Raw genomic sequence first — 15924 nt, forward strand, 5'->3', positions numbered from 1 at the left:
AAGATAGAAAACACAGAGTTTGTGTACCACTTTTGAGATTTCGCAAATTATTGTGGCGTCCTTTAGTAACGCAGTGGGATTGATCTGTGCTTGGTAAAACGGAGCCCAAAATTTGATCTCAGCTGCAGTGACACGCCGCAATGCCTGCATTTGATTTGGGTGATTAAATTATGCAAAAACGTCTACATAATAACCCGAACAAGAAGAAGAAGACATGATTACCGTTTCTTTTGTAAAACTTGATGTTTTATAAAAATAATTGTCCTATATGTGCTGATTTTCCTAAAATAAATCTCTGGGAGAAGAACTTAAGTTGCCTAAGAATACACTGTGTTGACCTGCTACAGGACTCAATATATTTAACTAATATGTGGTAAAAATTTATTAAAGGAATATAATTTTATTGCGTTATTTTTGAAAGCTATCCATCTCAAGCCCTCAATATATGGGACATATTTGGTATAAGTATTTATTAAAACAGAGCCTTTTCATTGAGCACAGTTCCATCCGCTGCATATGTCGTTAGCCAAATTTCGGAAATAAGGATAGTATTTCGTGGCTCATAACCAACCAAACCTTCAATGACAACCTAAAAATATTAATTATATTATAAAAAAATACTATATATATATATATATATATATATATATATATATATATATATATATATATATATATATATATATATATATATATATATATATATATATATATATATATATATATATATATATATATATATATATATATATATATATATATATATATATATATATATATATATATATATATATATATATATATATATATATATATATATATATATATATATATATATATATATATATATATATATATATATATATATATATGTATATATATATATATATATATATATATATATATATATATATATATATATATGATGATGATGATATATATATATATATATATATATATAGTATATATATATATATATATATATATATATATATATATATATATATATATATATATATATATATATATATACATTAGGGACCGACCAATATGAATTTGGGGTCCGATACCGATATATCCGTAGCATACAGATACGATACAGATATATTTTGCCGATAAATTCCCTTCCGGAAAAAACCTAAAGTTAAACCCCCTCCCTCCCCCTTCTCTGACCATATTCCTGACTATACTCAGATATTCCCCCTCGTCTATAAGGCGCCAAAAATACAGCCTCAATAATTCACCGTGGATTCCAAAAATTAGGCCATTTACAAGAATGGTTAGATCTTTACCTTTTCTGATCAGCAGTTTCTGAGCACACAAACGAAATGGCGGATATTTGTAGAAGTGACCAATAAGAAAAAAAAATCAGTTAAAGAACCCGGTTTAGTTACATAAACACAAATACGTGAAAATCTGTTTGAAAAAGGGCTTAAGATATTCATTGAAATTGATTATCTAAAACCCAAATTTCAATGGCGAGAATATGTATTTTAATAACTCACATATCAATGTGAAAACTTTACTTTACATTCACATGATATGGTCTCTTACTAACGAATCTTTGCTAGGGACACTGGATATAGGGATGCAGCTAGGGTTTTAATTTTAGAGGAAGAATTTAAAGAATATATTGACAAAATCATCCAGTATACCCGCAAATACAGACAGACAAGCTACATTTCCAAGGTAAATTTTTCAAGGTGCTGACAAGTGGCGGAGAAACCTTGGAGCTCCCCCTTCCCTACCTTAGACCACCCTTTTCTGCACTCCTGATGGGGCAGGCTTGTATATATTGATTCTCATTGCTGCTGGCAGGGTTGCCACCCCTAGTGATTTATCAGTATTTCTAGTGATATTTATATTACCTAAACAAAAAAAATCACTAAATCAGCGCGTAAATCGCTAGATTATTAAAAAGAATCACTAAAAAGTCATTAAAATCTAATGTTTTTTCTTTTCACCGGGCGGCAAGTTTGGTTGCTTGTCATCTAGCCACAGACAATGTGAAATTCTTGATGTAATGGAGTCACCATAAGTTCAATACAACCACATTTGGAAAAATACGAATTCTTCCGCGAAGTTGTGACCTATTTAGACCGTTTTTGTGACCAAAAATTTCAGTATGCCAGTTTTGAAAAAACAGATAAACTATGTGCCAGATTTCGAGGCCAGGACCTGGCACTTGGCACGCAGCAGGCTTATATATATTGATTTTTGTTGTCGCTTGTATTTTAGCTGCAGATAATGTGAACTTCTTCTTGATGTCATCGAGTCAGGTTAGGTTCGAGGTTACCACCCTAGGAAAAATACTAAAAAGTTCAAATGGAGTATATACACTCGTTATTCTTTTGTTTGAAGTCATTAGGTGTCAAATAAGAAATAAAAATTGAGTTAAGAGAGTCTGGCGTGAATTCAATTCCAACTTCCTGTTAATGAATCAAAAGACCATTCGTTTTATGGGATTTTTTCTCCTGGAATTCGTTGTGATTCCCACTGGTGCTTCTCTTCTAACCGTAGATTTCATTTACGATTCAATGTATTCTTGTGATACTGGTCTTTTAGCCGGAAACCGCGCTTGCGCTTCATTTTCATGCATCATTACCTCGGACTTTTTCCCATGCCTTTTACTTGAGCTGCTTTAATTCATTCAGAACCAAGTGCTCCAATGTCTCTGCCCTCCGAAATATCTAAAATACTTATTGGCATAATCATCATTTTATTCTTGAGTTTCAAGTAATAGGGGGGCAAATCAGCTATTTTCGTTGAACTAAGACACTCCGTCGTGAATTCAATTTCTCCTTCCTGCTGAACACGTTTCTTGTTCAATCGTAACTTTCTGAATCATATAAACTCCACAATAGCAAAATCATCGTATTATTATTCACTTTTAAGTCACATCTTCGCTTGCAATTCAATAAGATTTGTTGCAATTTCTTATTCCACGTCTTTTTCTTTAGCTGTTCAAAGTCACTTGTCATTTTGTATAATTTTGTGCTTGTCATAAATACTGAATAATTACTTCTATCCTCAGGGACACTAAAATAACAAGTTCTTTATTCAATTGTAATGTTCTGCAAAGCAGTTGGTCACCTTGTGTAAATTTATTTGCGTCATAGGGACTAAAAATAATACGACCACTCCTGGGGCGGAAATGATGTAACTAATGCTCTTGAAATAATGCTTATAAACATGACGTCACTCATATATTTTTTTTCCAAAATCAAGGCTCTAAATAAATTTTCTCAAATTCGTTACCTATCTAGATCGTATTTTTAGGCAAGAAATTGACAGGGTTCCAAGTTTTCCAAAAAAATATATAGCTGTTTGCCAGGGAAAATAAATGCATAAACAATTATTGCTCGTTTAAGGAGAGCAGTGCCGGTAGCCCGGTGGCTTCGCTGCCGGGCCTCGTCACGGCCTCGTGGCAGGTTTCTATATGTCGATTCCTATTGTTGCTTGTCTTTTTAACCGCAGACAATTTGAGCATCTTCTTGATGTCATGTCGTCACCATTAGCTCGATACAACCACCCTGTGAGAAATACGAAATCTTCTTTAAAGGTGTGACCTGTTTAGATCCTTTTTGTGCCCAGAATTGTCATTGTGTCAGATTTAAGAAAAAAAACAACTGTGTACCCGATTTCGAGGCCAGACCCCGACACGGCTACTCGGCAGGCTTGTATGTATTGATTCTCATTGTCGCTTTTCTTCTAACCGCAGACAATATGAGCCTCTTCTTGATGTCATCGCGTGTTCATAGGCTTGATACAACCACACTGGGAAAAATATAAATTCTACCTTAAAGTTGTGACTTTTTTGATCATTGTTTTTTGTGGCCCGAAATGTCAATTTGCCAGTTCTAAAAAAAAACTGTGTGTCGCAATTTCGAAGACTGACCCTGGCACTCAGTGTGAGGCAGGCTTGTATGTATTGATTTTCGTTGTAGGTAACAACCTCCCAATGAATCACCTCTGAATGCTACTCTTTCCTCGGGAGAATGGAGGGTTCCCCAGGGAATACGTATAATTTTGAAGGGTCTCACAAGTTGAGGAAAATTCGTTTAGAGCTTTAATTTTTGGGGGAAAATCATATGAGTGAGGTCACATTTATGAGCACATTTCAAGAGTATAAATTATATTATTTCCCCCCAGGAGTGATCGTACTGTTTTTGCAAATAGAACAGAAATGGAATCATTCAAAATAAGAAGGTAGATATACAGTGAACATAATTTTCCGAATGAAAAAGAAATCATTGAAAAAGAAAATAAGACTTAGTACTTTTTATAATAATATTCGTACTATAATTAGATTCCCGAGGCGAAAATAATTTCAATAATCTAAAGAATATGAAAATTGGAACTTGGAATTCTATGACGTTAAAAAATGACCATCGTATCGACATTTTGACTGACGAATTCAGACGATTCGAACTGGACTTAATAGAAGTTTCAGAAACTCATATCCCAGGGGTAGGAAGCGTAGAATTAGGTGATATAGAATTTGTTTACTCAGGTAGGAAGGATGGGGTACATAGACAGGGAGTAGGGCTCATGATGAATAAGGAAGCTGTTAAGTCTTGTTTAGGCTAGGAAGGTATTAATAATAGAATACTAATTGCTCATTTTATAACTAAAAAGATAACAATCTAGCTATAACCAATGCGGTGTTTGTTCATAAAATGGCTCATAAGTTAACATGGTATTCACGTGATGGCAAGATAGCAAACCTTACTGATTATGTTATAGTAAACCGAAGACTGGCAGGATCAATACAAGCTACTAGGGTATATAGGAGTGCTGTTCTTGATGTTAAAAGTAAAGATCACCATCTAGTAGTGTCAAGGGTTAATTTAAAGCTGAAATGTCGGAAGGGTAATTACCTCCTTGGAAGTTATGATGTTGGTAGACTCCAGGATGAAAATCTGAGAGAAACTTTCCATGAACAGTTGAATTCTAAACTTGAGAGTTTAAAATTTAATAATGTGGAAGATGGTTGGAATAATTTAAAAAAAAATAATTTGTGAAGTTGCTGAAGGTGTCTCAGGGAAGAAAGTTAGAACTGCAGCTAAGAATATTAGCGAAAAAGCTTTATGTTTAATAGAAAGGAGAAAGGACTTTTACAAGAATTATCTGAGTAATAGATCATATGAAAACAAAAGGAATTTAAAGAAAGTGTGGAAAGTATTAAAATATGAACTAAGGAGGTGTGAAGTGGAGGCCATGGATAAAATTGCCGAGGATCTGGAAGATGCAGCTAAACAGTATAATAGTAAAATATTGTACTGGCATGTTAATAAATTGAAAGGGAGTAGTCAATCCGGACTTGCCCAGTTAAAGATAGGAATGGGGCCACAATTAGCGATAAGGAAAGAACTAAAGAGAGATGGACCGAAAATTTTGAGAATTTGCTAAACCGAGATAGAGTTGCAAGAAAAAATGTAGAAGAAAATGAAAAAGTTTGTGATACTTTGGATGTGAAGGAAGATTAGTTATGCGAGGAAGAATTAGCGACAGTACTAAAAGGATTAGAAAATAATAAGGCTCCAAGTGCTGATAGGGTGGCAAATGAGTTTCTTAAATATGGTGACTCTGAGGTTAGACATAGGTTACTGAAGATTATGAATATAATTTTTGAAAAAAGGGATGTACCTAACGATTTTAGAAAAACCTTAATTAAGCCACTTTATGAGAAAGGTGATAAAAGTGAGTGGGGTAAATATCGAGGCAGTAGTCTGGCCTCTGTAGGTAGTAAATTACTTAGTAATATGATACTTTTTAGACTGAGAGATGCCGTAGACAAAGTTTTACGAGAACAACAGTGTGGTTTCAGAAAAGGTAGAGGATCTGTCGACCAAATTTTTACTCCTAGACTAATCAATTGAGAAGTGCCTGAGTTGTCAAATACCTTTGGTCCTCAGTTTTATAGATCATGAGCAAGCGTTCGATTCTGTTGATAGAAGAGCTTTGGTAAAGGTTTTATCTTTGTATAGTATGCCAGACAAACACATTAAACTGATTTGTTCTATGTACGGCAATAGCACTGCTGCGGTTAAGGTAGGAAATGAGGTTAGCAGCTGGTTTTGTATTAAATCAGGAGGTAAGCAAGGTTGTTTTTTATCCCCCTTTATATGGATTATTTCGATGGACTTGGTCTTAAGGAGCACAGAAAAGGCAATGGTAGACCACGGAATCAAATGGGGAGGAAAAAGTCTCCTGGACTTAGGTTATGCTGATGATTTAAGATAAGATAAGATATTTATTTCAAAAAATGACTATCACAAGCCCCGTAGGGTCGAATTCGCAATTCGGGGTCATATAATAAAAAACAGCAACATAGAAATAGCACAACAACTAAAAAACTGGCTAAACAACAATTCAAATTGCCAAATTATCGTATTCTAGATTTTTATGAAGTAAAATACTTTCAGAAATCTGAACAACTCTCAAAAACACATTCACAACATAAAAAAAACTTTCTCTTTGGAAACAAATTTCCAGTTCCCCAACCGACACTATTTGTCACACGTAAAACACTATATCAAACAAAATTTCCCCCAAGCAACTCCTATCAGAAAACTTTTTCTATACTGTACAATTTTAAAATCTACCCGATGTCAGATTTTAACGAAAATAAAATACTTTCAGATATGTGAACATAAAGTAATTCTTTCATAAAATATTAGGACATTTTATATTCTGGAGGGGAACAGAATATCCAAATATTTAAAGACTTTCTTCAGCATTTATGTCGGAGCCGTCACAAGCACTTTCACACTTTAACTGCTCGAAGTCACTCCGTTTAAGAAACTATTGTTTCATCTTCTGCTGTTTAATTTCAGACATAGTCAGAGAAGTAATCTATTTTACCTCCCGGGAGATTCTACAGACACATGGAGACAGACGAAAATGTACATATTAAGAAGAGAAATAGTTCTTAGCAATGTTAAATGTATAATCTCCGAGAAAAACTGGCTAAAAAACAATGCCAAAAACAACAATATCAGAAAGGCAAAGCCGTTCATTAGTCTAAAAAACAAAAAGTGTCAAATGTATGGCAGTTAAAAAGGCACAAACTAAAACAAAACCAAAAAAAAAATTGAGATAAAAATAGTGTTAAAAAGGTTTAAAAGAGAGTATATAAAAAGGGGAGGGAACGGAAGAACCAAACGGACACAAGCATGGGTATCACCAGTACAAAGAAAAAAAAACCTAGTGGTTTATTTGATCAGTAATGAAGGGGACAAAGGTTTTTTCATATCTGGAGGTTAAACAACGGATGGGGGACAAGATAGGAACGGGTTCAGAAACAGTACGTGGCAGGCGGTGTCTGGATGCGGAGTGTCTTTTGGGGAAAATGTTTTCCGTGCGAGGGTTTATTATTGCATTTTTTGCAAAACGGAGGCACAGCGTTCCTCTCCTGTACTCAAGAGTTTCCAGCTTGGACTTTTTAGAAGGAGTGAATGTGGTACCAAAGCTTCTTTAAAAATTATTCTTAAGGCTCTTTTTTGAACAGATTCAATTTAATCTGATTCATCACAGGAGATGCCAGGATGCCAAACTGGACAAACATATTGAAGATGCGGGCACACAAAGGAAGCATAGATCCTTAAAGAATGGGATGGGGGACGTTAAATGTATTCAAGAGCTTAGGGAGAGACATGGACGCATTAGCTCTACGGACAATATCTTTCACGTGGATATCCTTTAAATTAGAGGAAATTGTAACCCCAAGTAATTTAAAGGAAGACACATAAATATCTGGAGGGATAGGGTCAAGGAAGGCGGGAGTAGATTTCAAGAAATTTATCGTCATTATATTTGATTTAGTGGAATTTACTTTCATATTTAGGTTCTTAGCTTCATCCGAAATGTGGGTTAGAATTTCAAGGTGGTCACTTTTAATATTCCTGCGACATACTTCGAGGATCGACAAGTCATCCCCGTATTTCCACCTTTGGGGGAAGTCCTTACCAATATCGTCAATAATGACTAGAAATAAAAGTGATCCCAATAAGGTTCCTTGAGGAATTCCACAATATATAGGGAGGGGGTTAGAGAAAATATTTTTTTTATTTAACAACTTGAAATCTATTTGAAAGAAACGATATAACAATATTTACTAACAGAGGATCAAGTTTAAAGTTAACCAATAGTGAACGAATTAGGGTGGTGTGGTCAACCAGGTCAAAAGCCTTTTGGAAATCAGCTAAGACAGGGTTCAGCCATACATTTGGTTTATCAAGGTTACTTACGATGGTATGCATTAAGTGCACAAGGTAATGGGTTGTGGAAGTTTTCTTTAAGTTACCAAACTGCCGGGTGTCATTACGCGGACAAATTTTATCCTTAAGCCAGTCACAGAGGAAACCTTCATAAATTTTGGAAAAAACAGAAGTGAGTGTAATGGGGCGAATGTTGGCGAAAGTCAGACTGGTGCATTTTTTTGGGACAGGTTTTATAACACCTTGTTTCCAGAAGATTTGGAGCTTGCCAAATTTTGTGATATGGCTGAAAAAATTTCACAAAGGCTCAACAATTTCGTCCGAAAAGGGTTTAACGAAGTCATCTGAAATCTTCACGGGTGATATAACGGATTTTATAAGCTTAAAAATTTTATTTAATGAATCAGAGGGAGAAATAAGGGAAGGAAGTATTGGGAGGAATAGTTGGACTTGAGCAGTGAAAGGGGGGAGACTTTGCACGATGGAAGCAAGGTACAAGTTCAAATCATTGGCAGTCTTATTAGGGGGTTCAGGGAGATGAAAATCAATGTCGGAAGGACTTTTTCCGCATATTTCATGACTTTACTATTATAATAATTAGAAGCTGGCAATTAACAGGTGGAGTCCAGAACCGGTCGGTAACTTCTTGGACGCACGGAGAAGAACGGAGTCGAAAGGAAGTGTATTTTTGGGAGGAATATGAGTGAGGGGGGTTTGAGGATGGTCCGAATTGAGTAAAGGGATGGGGGTGTCGGGACTGAAGGGGCACGCGTAAGTACTTGGGGCGGTGGATTGTTCCGAGGAATTGAGTTCTGATGTATATCTGTATCGAGTATACAAGGGGTTAAGACTGAAGATCGAATGGAACACGAACTAGGGGAGGGGGGGGGGTTGTGAAAACTTTTTGCGTCGCTCTAAAAAAGGTTGGGTTTTAAACCTGCGCTCCAATCCTGAAGATGAAAAATGAATGAAGTTTTAGATGTTTTGCGAGTTCAGGGTGCTAGAATAGGTTTAAAAATTACTGTTAAGAAGACTAAGTCACTAAGGCTAGAAATAGATGAAGAGAAAAAGGTGACGTTTGGTAACGAAAAGATTGATCAAGTGAGCAGCTTCACTTACCTTGGTAGTATTATTAGTAGAGATGGTGGGAGCAGTGAATATGTTAAAAGTAGAATAGCCAAGGCTCAGGGTGTTTTTTCGCAGTTAAAAAAAGTTTGGAAGAATAGGAAAATAAGTCTGCAAACCAAGATTAGAATATTAGAAGCTACGGTGATGACACTGGTCAAATATGGCTTTGAAGCATGGGTGAAAACGGATGAAGATTTGCTAGATGTTTTCCAGAGAAATTGCTTAAGGATTGTTCTAGGTACCCGGCTGACTGACTGTTTTTCAAACAATAGGCTATACGAAAAATGCGGTTCAATACCGCTCTCTAGGGCTATAATGAAAGAAAGGTTGAGGCGGCTAGGCCACGTTGTGCGGATGAAGGATGACAGATTGCCGAAGATTGTTCTTTTCGGACAACCGTCTAGGGCTAAACGGAAAGCAGGCCGTCCTCGTCTGGGGTGGGAGGATGTCATCAAGAAAGATTTAAAGGAAATGGGAACTTCGTGGGCGGGTGCAAAAAGGGAGGCTTTGATTGGATTGGGATGGAGGAGGAGCGTGCGTAGCTGTGTTGGCCTCATGCGGCTTGGTGCTGTGATGAGTTGTTAGTACTAGTAGTGGTAAAACTAGATTAATTTAAAAAAAAACAAGTTTTTTCAACTGAAAGTAAGGAGCATCATTAAAACTTAAAACAAACAGAAATTATTATATATATGAGGGGGTTCACCCCTTAGTCAATACCTCGCTCTTAACGCTAAAGTTTGAATTTTATACCAGTTCTTTATGAAGGGCCCCTGAATCACGAAGGCCGTTTAATTAATAGATTTTAGAATGAATAGCTGTTTTGAAAGTACTAAAAAAACTTTACCTTAAAGAGCAAGGTATTGACTAGGAAATCCGAATATTACTGGGAAATCCGGTGAAATGTTCCCACATAGAAATGTCCGTTCTCCCATAAAATTTTCTCCGCGGAAAGATCCTCCCATGTAATCCCCTTCCCCGAACCCCCACCAGAAAAAAATCCCCCCTGAAAACCTCTGTATTCTTCCAAATAACCAATACTGTATAAAATGGGAAAAGTTCATGACTTGCAACCCTTACATCCGGGACTGTGGGGGATTAAGTCATCCTCAAAGACGTAGTTATTAGATTTTTCGACTATGTTGAATAAAATGGCTATCTCAAAATTTTGATCAGGTGACTTATTGATCAGGTGGGATCAGAATTTTGATCAGGTGGGAAAATAATGAGCAGAGGAGGGGGCCAAGCTGCCCTTTAATTTTCTTGGTAAAATGGGCACTAGAACTTCTAATTTCCGTTTAAATGAGCCCTCTTACGATATTCTAGGACCTCTGGGTCGATACGAACACCCCTGGGGAAAAAACAACAACAAATAAAGACGCATCCGTGATCTTTCTTCTGGCAAAAAATAGAAAATTCAACACTTTTGCAGATAGGACCTTGAAACCCCTACACTAGGGTTCTCTAATACGCTAAATTTTAGTAGTGTGATTTTCATTAAGATGCTATGACTTTCAGGGGTTGTTTTCCCCTTTTTTCGAAAATACGGCAAATTTTCTCAGGCTCGTGCCTTTTGATGGGTAAGACTAGACTTGATGAAGCTTATATATTTGAAATCAGCATAAAAAACATATAAAAAACGGTAACGGTTTGAAATCAGCATAAAAAAAACGGTTCGTGGTAGCGAACTTACAGTTCGCTACCACGAACCGTTTGATAGGTCAAATTGGTTGTAGTTTGATCATTGAAGTCAAGAGGGAGGAAGGGGGAGTGTCATCTGCTCCAGTAATCATTTAACTGTTTTAATTTTCACTTCTAATACCTAATCGGAACTCCAATAATGCTCCAATTTTCTTTATTTGTAATTGAAACGCTTCATAAGAACTGATATCGTCCTATTCCTTAGGTTTTGGATTCATATACTAACCCTTAAATATAGAACTACCTCTATTTATATTACAATGCTGACTTCTCGTTATTTTTTCTTTGTGTTTATTGTTGTTTTTACTGTGTAATGTTTTGAAGTTAACCGAGTAGCGTCTTAGCTAAAAGTACTTTTTTTTCACTACCACTTTGAAGAAAAGTGTGCCATTGAAGGCTTAGGGCAGCCACATGTCACCTTCTTTTTTTTACACTGGTTGTTCGGCAAGGCCGTATCCAAGGGGGGGGGGGGGTGCCCGGTTTGAACCCCCCCCCCCCCCCGAAATTTTTTACCGAGTCGAAAATAAGCCGAAAATTAGTAAAACCTAGGTAAAAATCAGTAAAATTAATCGAAAACTGAGTCAAAAATTAGTAAGCCCCCCCCCGAAAAAAAAATCCTGGATCTGCCCTTGGTGTTCGGTGTACATTATAAAACAATTTCCTAATATAAGTCTTCAGATATCTTGAAAACACATTTAGGCTCGTATTTTTCGCAAATGTTCCAACAGTCTTTACACCAGAAGGATATCCCACGCCCCCTGACTCTTTGGATGTGCCCCCCCCCCCCCCCAATAAAAATGAAGGAGCTACGCCCAAGCTTTTATGCTATGAAAACAGAAGTCAATAGTGTATGCAGAAAAAGGGGACAAGTCTCTCTTGACGTATTACCTCCATATTCCAGCCGTTCCCCCTACCCGCCAAAAGAAAACTCAAAAATGTGAATTCATAAGAATTGAAAATATATTTTTAGTGCTAGATTCTATTTTATACTAAGTCAAACACTATCAAGACAACTGTTTTAATTATCAGTTCTTACACGGTTCTGGAATCAGTATGCTGCTTTTCCGAGTTTAGATCTAAAAAGACCCGGTTTGAAAGATAATTTTAAATTCTATAATTGCCCACTTACGAAAAAATTAATATATCAGATCTAATAAAACCAGCGTCATAGCAAGTCATGAATGAATGGCAACATTGACAAAATGGTTTTGTTAGACTTTGTTTCAGTTTTGTCTTATTGGACATTGAGGAAGAACACTTACACATCTTATTACATCTTATTGCATGTAATTACAAGGAAACAAAACTAAATTTTACTTAATACTGATTACCAGAAAACTGAACTTATTTATCTGAAAATGTTTTAAACTTTGTGTTTGAGTGGGTCCAAACTTAATGTCTAGTTTTGAGACTGCTGTCTGACAATAATGACATCATATATAATTAGGTGATGCTCGTAGCATCAAGTTTACTTGTTTATTTGTTACGATACTTCACACACATTTTGTGCAGACTAATATATACCTGGAAAGGACTTTCTGATGGAGGCAGGTCAGCAGTTACAGAAATCCAGTCTGTCAGTTCAGTTGTGCTAAATGATCTGGTATCAAGAAACGGCACATCATCAAGCACGCCATGGCTTGTTTTTACTCTTAGAGTGAGATCAACAGGGCACCATGTTTGACCTCTCAAATAGAAAGTCATACGGATTTCCTTACGAAGATCAGAATTCGGAATAAGTGGACTTTCGATGGTGGCCATACCTAAATTGTTGAAAAATATTTAAGAATATTGGCATCTGATTGAATCTTAACTTAAATATTTAGCATGGATGCAAAGGGGGTCTTAAAAAATACACGCTCCGGAAATTTCACAAAAATTTGAATCATATTATGCTGCTATATTATTTCATTCATATTTTCTCAGAAAACCTCTTAGAGCCACATCCTCTGCTTTAAATTTTATGGAATAAGCACAAAATTTGTGGCTATGCTCAGAAACCAAATGTTATAAAATCTGCTCACCTAAAATGATAAAGTAAAAAAAAACATCTGTTATTTTTATATCTGAAGTAAATTAGCATGTTTTTAATATATCAAGGGTTTAATTTTGTTTTGATTTGCATTGACTTTAAGGCTTTCAATGTCGCCAAATATAATTTAATGGTAACTAACAAAGGGCCATATGGAGCAGATAGCAGTAGAAACTTTTACCATGATATGGGACTTCTCCTTATTAGGCTAATTAATTCATAAAGCCTGTGTAAAAGAATGGAAAATGACTTGAGAAATGAGCATAAAAGAGTTTTATTCTCGAACGGAAAATCCATAGCTTTTGGTCCAAACAAGACAGAATAAATAACATCTATGGGTAGGCATTCAAAATGCAAGACTGTCTGTTCCTACTGTCTGTTCGGGATTCCTGTCTGTTATGTGTCTGTCCATCGGATTCCGGGTTCCTGTCAGTTTTGTGTCTGTCCATTGGATTCTGGGTTCATGTCTGTTCTGTGTCTGTCAATCGGGTTCCGGGTCCCTACTCCTGTTTTTTTTCTACATAATTAACTATTTAAATTATTAACTACATAATTAACTATTAAAACACTATAAAAACATTTTCCCTCTAGATCTAGTTTAGATCTAGAATTTGTTTAAAAATAAATTCATACCTGAAATTTGTAATTTGCTAAAAATCCTTCTTTTGCTTGTCCAAAACTGTACATTTTGCAAAGCAGTATTACATTTTCGTCACTGTTGCTAAATTGAAACGTAAAAATAAACAAGTAACAATAACTAGTTAAATTTGACAGGGTTTTTCCGCCGTAAAAATTCAAACATTAACAACACTTTTATTCCTAAGACAACTATGCCTTTAATTTAAAGTTGCTATAACGTTGCTTAAAGTTATCTATATCTTTTGAAGTTGCTTGGTTCGTATGTTCTTAGCTTTTTATTATTCGGGTTTTTGACCCACATTTTGTAAGTCATTTTAATTTGACACCCACAACTACCATAAGATGTATAACTGCATATGGAGAATTTTATTCATAATTGAATTCCCGATTTCTTCTAAGTTTTAAAGATATATTACAGATATATATATTTCAAGTCCTTGATATATAAAACGAAAAAAAAAGTTAAAGAGAAATCAATCAACTTAAATCTGAAATAAGTATTATTTGATGAATCGATTTACGTGTAATATGATCCGCAGTTTAAGTATTTACGATGAACCAATTTAAGTATGATTGATTTATTTATGCCTTAAGATTTATCAGGTCCATTTGTCACTATAAAGAGGGTACTCCATCCCTGAGGAGAGGTGGGATACTTCGACAATGAAAGTAGAGAACAGGAATAGGAACTAACCAGGTCTAGAAATGTATCTGTCTACTCCAAGAGCAGTGCCTGAGAACAGAGGAACGCCTTCTAGTCTTCCCTCGTCACTTGAATGGATAACCAGCCAATGGCAACCCTGAATTAAAATATGTGGATAAATGGATTGTTACTTCTTAATTTTCTTTAAATGGATGAAAAGGTGATTATACTTAACGTTCAATATTTTGCCATTTGAAGCTCAGCTTTCTCTTGGCAGAGAGAGACTAAGAGAGATAGAGAAGGAGTATTTTCTATTAAGTTTGCCTTCCAGAATCAAAACTTGTTTCTTTCACAAAATATAAAATGATTTTCAATTAAATACAACATGCAAGGCATTTAAACCTGCTGCATCAGTTGGTAGTGTCTCTGAAATCATATGGAATCTCCCTTTTGATTAAGCTGCGTTCAAAAGACACTATTCACTTAACTGTAATTTACCATGCAAACTTGAAACTTCGAAAAGTAATTGTTAATAAAGGAAACTTAACTATAATTTACCATGCAACCTTGAAACTTCGAAAAGTAATTGTTAATAAAGAAAACTTAACTATAATTTACCATGCAAACTTGAAACTTCGAAAAGTAATAGTTAATAAAGAAAACTTAACTATAATTTACCATGCAACCTTGAAACTTTGAAAAGTAATTGTTAATAAAGAATAAAATAATATTGTTTGCTTAAAAAATTTGCTGAAAAGAATCTTTATGGACGAGACTTTGTTGTTCGAAAACTGATATTTCTGTGAAAGAGACAGCTTTATTTGATGAGTTGTAGTCCTCCTGCAAGCAGCCATGGTTGTTGAAATCATCAAAAACAGAATTGTATTTTCATTTTCACTCCTTTCTATTATCACCTCTGCTATGTTGGTACTACTATATTTATTATTCAAAGAATCGGATTTTAATGTGCTGCTGGTTCTTCATATTTGTATAGGCACCAATAGTGTAAATTTCACCAGGATGATCATTGGGAGACAGAATTAAATAGGGCTGCCTAAGTAAAGAACGATGTTGCCACAATGTATTATTTTTTTTTTTTCCTCCATACCCGGGCACTTCGTATCGAAGGAGTTGTCATAGAAACTTTGAAAAGGGCTCATTCGATTGGAAATTGGAGTGGCTAGTGCCCTTTTTAATAGTCGAAAGTGATTGGAGGGCAACTACCCCCCCCCCCGCACACTCATCATTTCCCAAACACATCCAGTCAAAATTTTGAGATAGCCATTGTGGTCAGTGTAGTTGATTTCCAGATAGAAAATATGTTTTGAGAAGGACACTCCCCCAACAACTCTCTGAGCAAGGGTTTTAAGTTATGCCCTGAGGGCATATAAGAAAGATGTTGCCACAATGTATCATTTATTATTTTTTTCCTTTAGAGCAGGGCACTTCATATGGATGGGGTCGTTGTATAAACTTCAAAAGGGGCTCATTCAATTAAAAATCGAGAGTTCTAGTGCCCTTTTTAATAGTCGAAAGTGATTGGAGGGCAACTAAACCCCTCT

General features: G+C 35.5%; 1 protein-coding gene across 1 annotated transcript in view; it reads right to left on the reverse strand.

Moving 5' to 3' along the window:
- Positions 1–367: 367 nt before the first annotated feature.
- LOC148951640 (uncharacterized) overlaps positions 368–15924 on the reverse strand; it is a 90070-nt gene continuing 74513 nt past the window's right edge. The window contains exons 7-9 of the mRNA XM_089091239.1: positions 14414–14519; positions 12573–12811; positions 368–589 (exon numbers count right to left, since the gene is read on the reverse strand). Coding sequence (XP_088947365.1) covers positions 473–589; positions 12573–12811; positions 14414–14519 — 462 coding nt within the window. The 3' untranslated portion in view covers positions 368–472. The remainder of the gene's footprint in view (positions 590–12572; positions 12812–14413; positions 14520–15924) is intronic.

This window comes from Artemia sp. Qi Xiang Cuo, chromosome 6 (genome assembly GCF_049724085.1).
Source record: "Artemia sp. Qi Xiang Cuo chromosome 6, ASM4972408v1, whole genome shotgun sequence".
Lineage (NCBI taxonomy): Eukaryota > Metazoa > Arthropoda > Branchiopoda > Anostraca > Artemiidae > Artemia > Artemia sp. Qi Xiang Cuo.